The following is a 12,322-nucleotide window of genomic DNA, read 5'->3' as shown; positions in this document are numbered from 1 at the left end:
AGTAAGGCCTGGGGGGCCCATATGGTTCATATGGAAGGTATGCTCGTATAAACTTCGGAGAGGCCTGATTTGAATGGAAATTGAAAGTTCTTGTTCAATTTTTAAGAGTCAATAGATATCGGACGGCCCCTCGCCCACGCCACGTCATTTTGTCCCCAAAACCATCCTATACAACTTTTTAAATAGCCATTTTTTTGAAATAGTTCAAAGGTCATATAACAAAACTCCGGTGTCGACACAACCCCCCAGGGTCTTTGGGGCAGGCATTGTAAGCTATGTCCTGGGGCCGTATATGGTTCTTATTCAAGGGATGCTCGTATCAGGTTCAGAGAGGGCTCAGTTGAATTGCAGTTCAGAGTTGTATTTCATTTCCTCAGAGTAAAACAGATCGAAGGGCAACTAGCCCCTCCCGCCCTCTACCCCGTTGGATTTATCGGCTTGATTACCCCATCCGATAAAAATTGGAGGTGACCATATTGTTAAAAATAGTTAAAGCATAAGATATTAAAACTAGGGGGTCGACACAACCCGCCAGGGCTGAGGGACAGGTGTTGTAAGTTATGGTCTGGGGGTATATATGGTTCTTATAGAAGAGATGCTCGTATGAACTTCAGAGAGGGCTCATTTGATTGAAAATAGAAAGTTCTAGTCCCCTTTTAAAGAGTCAAAAGAGACCGAAGGGCACCTAGCCCCCCACCCCCGCCCATTTTAACCCAAACCCAACCGATAAAAAATTTTATATATTTTTTTAAAAATAGTTTTGACATTAGATAATAAAAACTCCTAGATTGATACAAACTTATTTTTTCACTTTTAATAGTGTTACTTTGATACCAGTTTTATTGCTTTAATGAACATTTGATATTTTTTTTTAAGTTCAATTTTGAAATAAGGAATTTTTAAAACTTGAAACTTTCTGCAATCAAAAACGAATAAAAATTAAATAAAAAAAAACTTTAAGAAAAATAAGTTTTTAAAATAAAATTAAAGAGCATTTTAAAATTAAGATCAGAATAAACAAATGCCTGTTAAAATAAAAACAAAACACGACCAGAAATTACTATTAAAGAATAAATAACACCCAAAACAAGCAGAAATTAAATAAACAGTCATAGCAAAAAACATACAACAAGTAATAATGTAAATGCATAAATAGATCTTAAAGCGAGTAATGCTTGGATTGAATATGAAAATCAAGCTTAAAACGAAAACAAATATTTTGCTACTGAACTATAAATGAAACTTAAAACGAACAGAATTAAATAAACTCTCAATGCAAACAAACATACAATAGATATCAATGTAAATGAATGAACTTGAAACGAGTGAAACTTAAAGTCAATATGCAAATCAAGATTGAAACGAAACAAAAATCACTACAAACAAGAGTTTGGGTATCGCTTCCTTCTCTCACTGTAAAGGTCTAAAACCCACTGCGTCATTGGCGCTTTACTAAAAACTATATGAATTTTGAACAGTTTTGGAAAGTATAAACTACATCAAATTGAATATTTGACGTATAATGATATTAATTTTTGAAAGATCCATCAGTTCAAGAATTTATTTTACTGTAATTTTCTTTTTATTTTCAATGGTGTAAGAACTGGGAAAGAAAATATTTGTAATATAATTCGATTTCGTTAAGCACCAATGACGCAGTGGGCTTTTGGTTTTTATAGCCCTTTGCATTTCCAATCGAATGAGATTTTTTTGAAGTTTCTACGACAATCCTCTCTATAAAAACCTTATATGCCCCCAGAACATAACTTACAACCCTTGCCCTGGGGTTTGTGGGGGAGTGTCTTCCTCAAAAACATAATTTCTGTCTGGAAATCAACTACGCTGAACAAAATGGCTATCTCAAAATTTTGATTGGTTGTGTTTGGGGAACGGGTGGGCGTCGTAAGGGGTGTTAGTTACCTTCCAATCAATTTTTACTATTAAAAAGGTTACAAGCCACTCCAATTTCCAATCAAATAAGCCCTGTTCGAAGTTTCTGCGACAACTCCTTCGATACGAAGTGCCCTGGTCTAAAGAAAAAGATTAATAAATAATACATTATGCCTACATCGTTCTTTACTTAGGCAGCGCCCGTGCTCTTCCTATGAAAGAAGGAGGCAAAACCCAAACTATTCTGTGTAGAGATTTTTGTTCGTTTCAAGCTGGATTTGCATATTCAATGGGTTTCATTTATACCTCAATAGCAAATTATTTTTATTCGTTTTAAGCTTTATTTGCATATTCAACTTAAGCTTTATCCGTTTTGAGATTTATTTATCCATTTTATATATTTGTACATGTTGTATATTTTTTCGCTATGATTGTTTATTTAATTTCCGTACGTTTTTGGGTTTCATTTATTCTTTAAGAGTATATTTATGGTTGTTTTGAGTTTGAGAGGTTGTAGGTTTCTATTTCTTCTGATTTTAACTTGATAATGACCTTTAATTTTCTTTTGAAAATTCTTTTTTGGAAAGTCTTTTTTTTAATAAATTGTATAAAAAGCCAAGAGAGATAGTCCGAGTGAGTAAGAGGCAAATCTGAGATAAGCCCATTTTAGGATTGTATAAAAATGATGCCATTTTATATGTTGATTGATAAGTCTACCTATCATCCGTTTATACGTCATTCCCAGGGCAGAGCTAAGGTAGATAGTCATAGAATTAAGGGATGAAAGATTAGATGCATTTGGGGTTGACGCGGGAAGGCCAATGTCCACTGGAATTGTATGCAAAATTTGGAATCAACTTTGCTTGGACTCACAGTGGCGAACAAGTGAAACCTAAGCCTAATAGACTTGGCCGCTTGTAGTCTAAAGGTGGATTACCGTGTCATCGGATTGACATATGACCAAGAAGTCCCCTGGACTCGCAGGCGAACGGTGAAAACTATAGTTTTCCAAGTGTTTGGTTAAATGGAATGGGTAAACGGCGGGAGTACTTGTGACTCTTATGGGATTAATATAATTTTAATGAAATTTTTTTTCTTTTCGATATTTGGGGGAGTCGTACTTCAGAATTTCGATGAGCTATATATCTAGAATTAATTGTGAGTGTTTTTCTTGTTTTCTTTGAAAGATTTCTAACAAGCTTTGTGAACAAGTATACAAAAATAACTGCACCCGGGTCACCTGGGTTTGGGTGTCCCCCTCTGCTCTCTCCCTTAGTACCCGAAATGTCTGTATAAAAATCTTGTCTGTAAAAAGACTGTGCGAGATTAAACTGTGTGCTAACAACTAAATGTTTTACTTTGAATTTTGGTTGGAGTATTTTGGTCTTTTTAGTTTTATTTCTCTTTTTAATAAAAGATCATCATGTGTTTACTTAATTATGCATACTTCACATGCTTAAGGTAGAAACATTAAATAGTTTTGTTTTCCTTTTTCCAGTTGGTTTTGTTTTCCGTATTGATTCATGGGCTGCTGAACGATTGAATGAGAAGTTTGTTTGTACAATTGAAAATTGCAAAGCGTCAAACCTTCAACCTTCTAAGTCGTATGTATGTCTGCCATCCGCTGAAATAGTTTCTTGCTGTTTATCTGTGGAAAAATGTCTTACCAGAGTAAACTGCCTCTTGTGACTGTAGAATTCAATGGCCCTCTGTATGGTCACTGGACTACCTCCACACATCTGACTATTGTAAGCATATTTGAAGATGCCAAACAGTTCAAAACTTTGTGGTCCAATGGGAGTAGTGCTCCTCCAACACTTGCATCAGCGCAGAGGAAAACGGTTGAAGTTTCATTGGAGAATTTGAAGCTTAGCTGTGTTTTGTCGAAAGAGAATATATTGGACATTATTGCAGGTGACTATAGTGACCTTGCTTAATATCGTTTCTGTAGGTTAAATAATTGCTACGCAGACAATACTTTCTTTGATGTTTATCTTAACTTATATAGCAAGCCAAAGATAAGGAAAGGGAAGGTACATTAATACTTAAAACGAACAAAAATTATCCGTATATTAAGGATTGTCCACTCTTCTATACCTTGCTCCTTACGCTAAAGTTTGACTGCTTGTCCCAACTTTTAAGAACGGCTATATTTGTCTTGAACAGTCTTGGAAAGAAATGATAAAATTAAACTAAATATTTGATACATATTGATATTAATTGCTGAAAGATTATCAGTTCAAAATTTAGTTTTACTGTAATTTTTATGTTTATTTTCAATGTTGTAATAACTACAAAAAATAGATTTGTAATATTATTCGTTTTCAATAAAACGCCTATGACGCAGTAGGTTCTAGACTTTTACAGTGAAAGGAGCATGGTACACACCTCAGTACTAAAATATCTGATATCCACTGTAATTGCCCAAAACTTTTAACACATCGTGCTTTTTTTAAATTTAACAGTACGGCACTTGACAAATAATTTAACGATATTATAGCGATACTATGGTGTTGCTTGATACTTGATGTATTTTGACACACAGCTGTATTGCATGGATTGGTGCTTCTGTAAAGTATAGATAATTACTACTACTACTACAAACAACTCACCGAAGCACCAAGCCGCCTGAGGCCAACACAGCTACGCAAGATCCTCCTCCATCCAAATCTATTTAAAGCCTTACTTTTTAAACCCGCCCACGAAGTTCCCATTTCCTTTAAATCTTTCTTTATGACGTCCTCCGACCCCAGACGAGGACGACCTGCTTTCCATAAAGCCTTAGATGGTTGCCCGAAAAGAACAATCTTCGGCAATCTATCATCCTTCATCCGCACAACGTGCCCTAGCCTGCTCAACCTTTCTTTCACTATAGCCCTAGAGAGCGGTATTGAACCACTTTTTTCGTATAGCCTATTGTTTGAAATAGGGTCAGTCAGCTGGGTACCCAGAACAATCCTCAAGCAGTTTCTCTGAAAAACATCTAGCAAATTGATGCACGTAATTGATGCACAAATATTACTCTTTCTGTGAAATTCGTTTCTTCTATTTTTCTAAATGAATTTTTTCCGACAGAAAAAAATCTAAATTTTGGGATAAGAATGATGAATCCAGAGAGACTTTTTCAGTTTTTATCTTGAGATATATTTTAGGTCGAGAGGAATCTTGTGTTATTTGTTAATCGTTGTTTTCTTTTTCTTTTTATCTTTTTCGAGTGGGTAATTTATCATTATTGTTAGTACTGCAGGCAAACTTAATTTTTACCCTAGTTTTAGGGGAATTTTCCCTAATTTGCTGCTCAAGTGGCACAAAACATATAAAAAAAAGGATACAATGCTAAAATACATGTAAGTAAGACATACTGTGTACTTAGGTACGGTGTTGAATGTCCTGTGAAAGCTGATAAAGCACATTTTTTAGTACGAGTTAAAACATGTCGAAGTTTTTGACTCTTTCTTTTTTCTTTTTTTAAACATTCCTCTTTTTTTTCTTTTTTTAGATACAATAATAGTTTAAGAATTGCAGAAAAAATGGGGTCTATCCCAATACATTGTTATTAGAACATGATTTTTCAACACTTAACCAAAAAAAAACATCTTAGGTATCTCCAAATGATTTAGTTGAGCATCTTTATGATTCCACTTAATTCAAATATATTCCCCTCCCATGCAGGAGAATGACCTAAATCCTGTCTACAACGACTACTTTGTTATAACTCGTTAGGTTGGACTGTATATCCTATTCTACAACTGTCCTAATCGAACTCGATTCATTCTTCTTGTAGTTTATGGATTTGTGGTTTATGGTTTATGCAGCTGTGGTTTATGGACCTGGTCAACTGTGTCTATGCTCGCCAATTGAATGTCCAGATGAACAACCGTCGATCCACAGTTTTCAACTACCGTTGTACTCAACTCGGTTTTGTGGATTTTTAAAATAAACAAAAATTAACTCTTCCAAACTAACCTATGGAGAATTTGTTAACCTTAACTTGAATTTCTCTTGGCCGATTTAAAATTGGTATTCTTCGTGGTTCTTGATCTAAAATAGCTCGGTGGGAGAAATCCAAGTGCACTAAATGACAAATTGCACTAAGTCACAAAATAACACAAAATGTCACATAATGTTGTCACATAAGTCACAAAATGTTGTATAGATTGAAATTAACCGAATTTCGGTTAGACTAGGTAGTAAATGAAACTCAAAGTACTAAGAACATCAAAACAAAAGTTCTTTCTTTCTGGACCTATCTTAGATCTATTCACACCCGAAAACCGCGATTTTCTCAGATTTTTCTTTTGGCTGTTTCATAATTATGAAGTTATTAGGGTAATGTTATAATTTTGTCAGTGTTGCCACGTCGAATCTTAGATTTTTTTTCTGATTTTTCACCCATATATTTTTCTTCCTTTTTTATTTAGCGCCCACTAATACTAAAAACTGCATAACTGCATATGGAAGCCTGTTTCATTAAATACAGAATTGTCGATTTCCTAATTTTTTTAAGGTGTATTTACCGGTTTTTTAAATCCGGTAATTGCCAACATAATTAGTTTAAAAAACCGGATTTCATTTCTACTGTCCTCCTTACTTCAACTTTTAAAGCCTTTGTGGATTTTTATCTTGGACATTTGAATGTCATTGATAGGTTAAAGTTGAAGTATATTTAATTCTACTATTCGCAATTCAACCTTGAAATCACAACTCTTAAATTGAGAACTGTTGTCGAAGGCTGTATCCAGGGAGGGGGGGGGGCTAGTGATTTTGACCGCTCCCCCTCCTCCCCCCCCCCCTAAATGTTTGTCCGAGTCGTAAAAGCGTATCCTGGACACTGCCCTGTAAAGCAATGAATACCTAGTAAAAATATATAATACCTTATTCTGTCGTTTGTTTTGTCTTTATGTCTTTATATTAAACTAGACTTATATGTTTATATATTTATAAATACTTCCATTCATTAATGATTACTTATTGCTAGAAATTATTGATGTTAATGCAGTAGCGATTTTAGGCCTCATAATCTGGGGGGGGGGAGGGTATCACAGGATTTTTTTTTTAAATAAATTTAAAAAAAAAAAAAAATTCAGATGTCAGAAAAACTGGAGGGCAGCTAACCCCCTCGACAGGTCTAGAACCGCCACTGTGTTAATAATTAGTTATTACCAGAAAAATATAGTTAATAAACTTAGTGGTGGATTGTCTTGTGTTTCTTTTTCCAGTTGCCAAATATGTGTTTCTTTGTGTTTCTTTTACGAGCTGCCAAATATTTTTTCATTTAAATGTCAATGTTTCGCCACCAGACTCTGCTATGAGCTAAACACTTTATGTTTGTAATACCAGGATTGTGTATGAAGCCCCTGGAAGCAAAAAAGTAGTTTTACCGTTTCTTTCTGCCACAGAGAACAAGTTGTCACACATTTTTCGATTTCATGGAACTCCTCCAGTAAACAAAAGTATAGCCTATAGCTAGACTGGCAAAATGCATATAGATCGTATAGCTCATCTCATATAGACATATAGCTGATTCACGGACTGACATAATATATATGTATGTTTTGCCAATCTTCAGTTACTTTGAAAGACTAAGAAGCAAATAACAACGCTTTTAAACCCTCTTTCAAGTATGGAGAACAAGTCGCCACTGGAGAACTCTTCTAGTAAATGAAATATAGCCGCTAAATTGAGTGGCAAAATATATGCGTATTTCTCAACAGACCTCAGTTGCTCTAGGACGCTCAGACACAAGAAATGGTGCTATTAATCTTTCTGTTTAGCATGCCAAGTAGCCCACTGTTTTTTAATTTTGTTGTCAATGTTCAGCCACCAGACTCTGGCTATGGGCTTAATGGGCTATACTCTTTATTTTTATAATACCAGGATTGTCTATGTAGAACTCCTCCAGAAAATAAAAACATAGATCATAAACGGACTGATGAAATCCATATGTATCTTTCCAGTTGCTTTAGAAGATCCGAATGCAAATGACGCTGCTTTTATCATGTCTGTTTACCATGGAGAACAATTTACCAAACATTTTTCAATTTTATTATCAACGTTCAGTCACCATAGTCGGCTATAAGATAAACTATTCATTTCCATAGTACCAGGACTGTCTTCGTGAAATTCCCTCAGAAAAAAATATAGTCCATAAACGCAGTGGTGAAATATAGATGTATTCCTCAAACGTTGGTTAATTTGGAAGCAAAGTCAGAAGCCGACACCAGTCTGAAGCAAAAGACGGTGCCTTTAAACTTTTCTTTTACCTTTTTTGCCAATTTTGTATAATTCTTCCTTTTTATTATATGATTTACGGAGTTATTTTGACATGCAGCTCACTAATAGGGTCATCTCAGTTGACGATTTCTAAGAATAAGATTTGAATCAATGTATCTGCAGGTGAACTGGTATTCGATGATCAAAGAATACTTACAGTTAGAGAATTAAGTTTTGTCCGAACAGATCGTGATGAACAGTTAAATATAGAACGAGAAGGCTGTGAACGGCTCCAGTTGCGGAGCAACAAAGCTACGTGAGTATTTACACTAATCGGTTACTGAACCATTTTCTTTTTCCCCTATATTTTTATTTTCCAACATTCATGTGGGTACAAAAGAACAATATGCAAGCTATAGAAAAAATATAGGGAGAAGTTCACTGAAGGATATTCTAGGGGGAAGTACAGGTCCGAAGCATAACCTCGAGCGTATGTGTCTTGTATGAAAAGTGTCGCTATCGATGGTGGCAATCCTCTAAGCTGGACAGACAAATACGAAGGATGGTAGTCCTAGGGTAGAGCAGAAAAATCTAATCTTGGGGGGGATTCAAAGTAAAACAAGGGCAAGTATATAGAAATTACTAGAATTCGTGAAAATGACTTTGAAGTCTTGATTTTTGGGTGGCATGGGTTGAAAAAAAAACCTTAAATTATCTGTGGAAGTCTGAACTAAAAGATAAGAATAACACTTAACCACTAACAAGATGAAATAGCCAGAGACTTTAGCTAGAAACAGCCAGTAACTTCTTGAATTTTTTAGTAACTTAAATTTTCCGGAACTTCTTAAAACTGTTTAAAGTTCTAAGAAACACTGTCATCACTTTTAGTTTTTGGTAGAGTTTGGGTCGTCTATAAGTTTATATTGGAGAGACACTAATGGAAGTTTAAACAGTCTAATCAGGGGTACGATAACGTACAGTATTATGTTTCATATTCAGTTAAAATACCACTCAATTAAAATGCGTGTTTAGCTAAATCATTAATTAAGTTAAACACGCATGAACATCATATTAATGGTTTTCCGCTCTTGGGGATGCTCTCCCATCCTGCGCAAGCAGTCTAAAACCTAACTCTTCTGGTACTTTTTGTTTTCATGAGTGTAGCTAGCAATTGTATATGTGAGTAGTACATATATATGTTTTAGTCGGTCTGTTTTACTTTTATATATATTTTTTATTTATTCTTCTTTTTATTCTTTTTTTATTAACTCTTCTGTTACTTTTCTGTTTTCGTAAGGGTAGGTGGCAATTGTATATTTGAGTAATTGTATATACATATTTTAGTTAGTCTGTTTTACTTTTATATATATTTTTTATTTGTTCTTCTTTTTATTCTTTTTTTTATTAACTCTTCTGTTACTTTTCTGTTTTCGTAAGGGTAGGTGGCAATTGTATATTTGAGTAATTGTATATACATATTTTAGTTAGTCTGTTTTACTTTTATATATATTTTTAGTTTTAGATTCTAGTTATTTTTTCTTTTTGTTATATCTACGCTGAAGATTCCTTATTTTATACGGACTAAATATTCGTTTGATTTTTGTTCTCTTTGTATTCCTTTACTGGTCAGAGACCCGTTTGTCTCTTTGAGATACTCTTTTTTGTATTTGTAGAATAGCGAGGTATCTTGAGATTATGCTCACTAGAAAAAACAATCATAGTATTGAGTAAATGTAGTGTTTCATTTAAGTATTTTTTTTATGATGGTTGATGTAAGTTTATTATGTTTGGGTTTTTTTTCTAGTGTACATGACCATATTTCCTAGTGTTAATCATTAAGTACTAGTATTAGGTAAATAGAGTGTTTCGTCTAAGTGTTTTGTGATGATCATTGATGAAAGCTTATGATAGTTGTGCCTTTTTTGTGTTCATGGCCGTATTTTTGTTTTTAAAATACACTTATCTATATATGCATAGAGATTCCAAGCAGTCATTAGGTCTTATTTAAGGTAGTTTGATAATTATAACTTTTTTTTCACGACTCGGAGACAGGTGTTAGTGCTTTTAGGAAAAGTTCGCGGGGGGGGTGAGGGGCTAAGTGGACTTAGGATATTTTGACAGGGGGAGGGGTCAAACTATTTTTGGTTCGAAAACTTCGAAAAATTTTCATATTGTGGTTTCTTTTCCTTTTCAAGCCTGTCGTTTGACCGGCTCTGAGTTCCGACTGGGTTTCTATTTTGTAAATACAATTAAATTATCTTCATCTCTTTAATATCGGAATTATTGTTGTGTGTACAAACTTAGAAATGTAAAGCTGATCTCATTTCCAAACATTTCAGGGTTGTTGACATTGGCACATTTCGTCTATATTTCCCGCATGGTTACAATTTTGCAGATTCTTTCAGTGAACATTTAATGGGAGTTAGTAAATGGCTTAGGAAAGCTCATCGATCTAACAGAACTCAGCCAAGTGTCGCTGAAAGTCAGCTGCCACGAGATCTACGTATTAAAGTTGGCTGCTTCTCAATGGAATTGGCGGATGACCCATTTGAAGTAATGCTTCGTGCTAACTATGAACTCCTAGAAGATGAATATAAAGAAAGCTTGAAGCGAAAGAAAGCTCTCGACGGAAAAATTGAAGAGCTGAAGAAGGCGGGCCAATGCCTAGCCCCTGTGAGTTTTTTTGTTTTTTTTTTCTTTAACCTTTAAAAGAAAAATAGGAATGCCCATACATAAATTGTATTAAACAATTGACTGTGTAGGGGAACCAAAGAATTTTTAACCTTAATGCTTCTTAGGACTGGCTTTTTCCCTCTTCTTTCTTAGGGAAAAAATGAACCCTCATGGTTGGGTTTTAATATTTTCTGACACGTTTCAAGAATTATTTGAGAACGTCTGTACATAAATTAAGATTTATAGTTTTTTTTTTTTTTTTTTTTTTTTTGGTTTAAAATTGTTTTTGTTGTTGATAATATGAGCGAAAACAGGTAAATGCTGGGACTGAAAGTTTGAACCCTTCTATGTGAAGGGGAACCTATTTGTGAGGGTTGGCGAACTCCACCATATCAAAGTAAGGATTGACAACCGTGGAATTTTTCTATTAAAAAAAGTTTTGTTAGGAAGACGAGGATAGGCGTGGCAGAAAAAGCTTTCTCGGAGATGATTGTTGCCCCCGTTCCGCTGAAAGCCTCTCTCTCCGTCCCAGTAACTAACAGAAATTCTGCCTGCAAGGCTTTATAGCAGTGTGCCGGTGAAACTTCTACGAGTCAACCTAACCAGAATTTTGACTGCGAACAGTATTGCAGAGCGACCTTGAGCACCAAAGCCTTAAGAAGAAATTATTACCCTGTCAACGACACAGTATTGCACTGTATTATGAGTAACGACTAGTTTTCTGGGTTTATTTGTACTAGTGGGCTTTTTGGGCTTTTTTTAGGCAGTTTAACTTCCTCCTCGCCAATGTTTTCTTGTCAAGGCCTACATCTCGATCGTGTTTAATATTATTGACGTGAGTATTTAACTAATCAGATACCTGTGATTGGTAGACATCGACACTTGTTGAACGGAGTGTATTGTCAAGCGCTGAAACTCAGTAGCAACCATCAAGGCCTAAGCTGGTACAAAGCAGCCATTCAATTTGAGGTCCAAGATTCTTACTGGTTGACAAGATTTACTGGTTCTAGACCTTAATGGTGGCATTTTTTGCTTTTATTGAGGTCCTGACGATGCGAGTGATTGTGATGAAACAAAAATTGCAATTTAAAGACAACTACCATATTGAAATTTTGAATGATGAACTTAGGTATTACGAACTGGATGTATCTAGAGTTTCAAAACCCCTCTTGAGGGGTTAGCAAACATGATATTAGGTCTTATAGAATTTATTTGTTGGGGTAGGAAGGATGGGACATATTTGCAATGGGTTAGGATTCGTAATGAAGGAGGAAGCTTGTAAGTGTTGTTTGGGTTGATTTGGTGCTAATAATGGGGTTCTAGTTGCATACTTCATGACTAAAAAGCAAAAGGCAACATTCTTAGAGTACTTGCCCCTGTAGAATCCACTGACAGACAGCTGTGACTTGGACGAATTATGCATACATTTGTAGGAACAAATAGATAAAATCCTAGCAAGAAACAAAATATTTTTCAAGGGGCTTTATTTAAGGTTGGGAAATATAGGCATTGACTCTGTTTACCTTATGTCCATTGTGTAAGAAGG

The 12,322-nt window shown here is 34.9% G+C and overlaps 1 protein-coding gene across 1 annotated transcript in view; it reads left to right on the top strand.

Annotated features, from left to right (window-relative positions):
- The first annotated feature begins 8,606 nt into the window (after positions 1-8,606).
- LOC148951510 (protein hobbit-like) overlaps positions 8,607-12,322 on the top strand; it is a 114,459-nt gene continuing 110,743 nt past the window's right edge. The window contains 2 exon segments of the mRNA XM_089091135.1: positions 8,607-8,668; positions 10,443-10,776. Of these exon segments, the coding sequence (XP_088947261.1) occupies positions 8,607-8,668; positions 10,443-10,776 (396 nt within the window).

The sequence above is a fragment of the Artemia sp. Qi Xiang Cuo genome, chromosome 6, assembly GCF_049724085.1.
Source record: "Artemia sp. Qi Xiang Cuo chromosome 6, ASM4972408v1, whole genome shotgun sequence".
In the NCBI taxonomy this organism is placed as follows: domain Eukaryota; kingdom Metazoa; phylum Arthropoda; class Branchiopoda; order Anostraca; family Artemiidae; genus Artemia; species Artemia sp. Qi Xiang Cuo.
The sequence above is the reverse complement of the archived record's forward strand: the minus strand, read 5'-3'. Positions and strand labels throughout refer to the sequence as shown.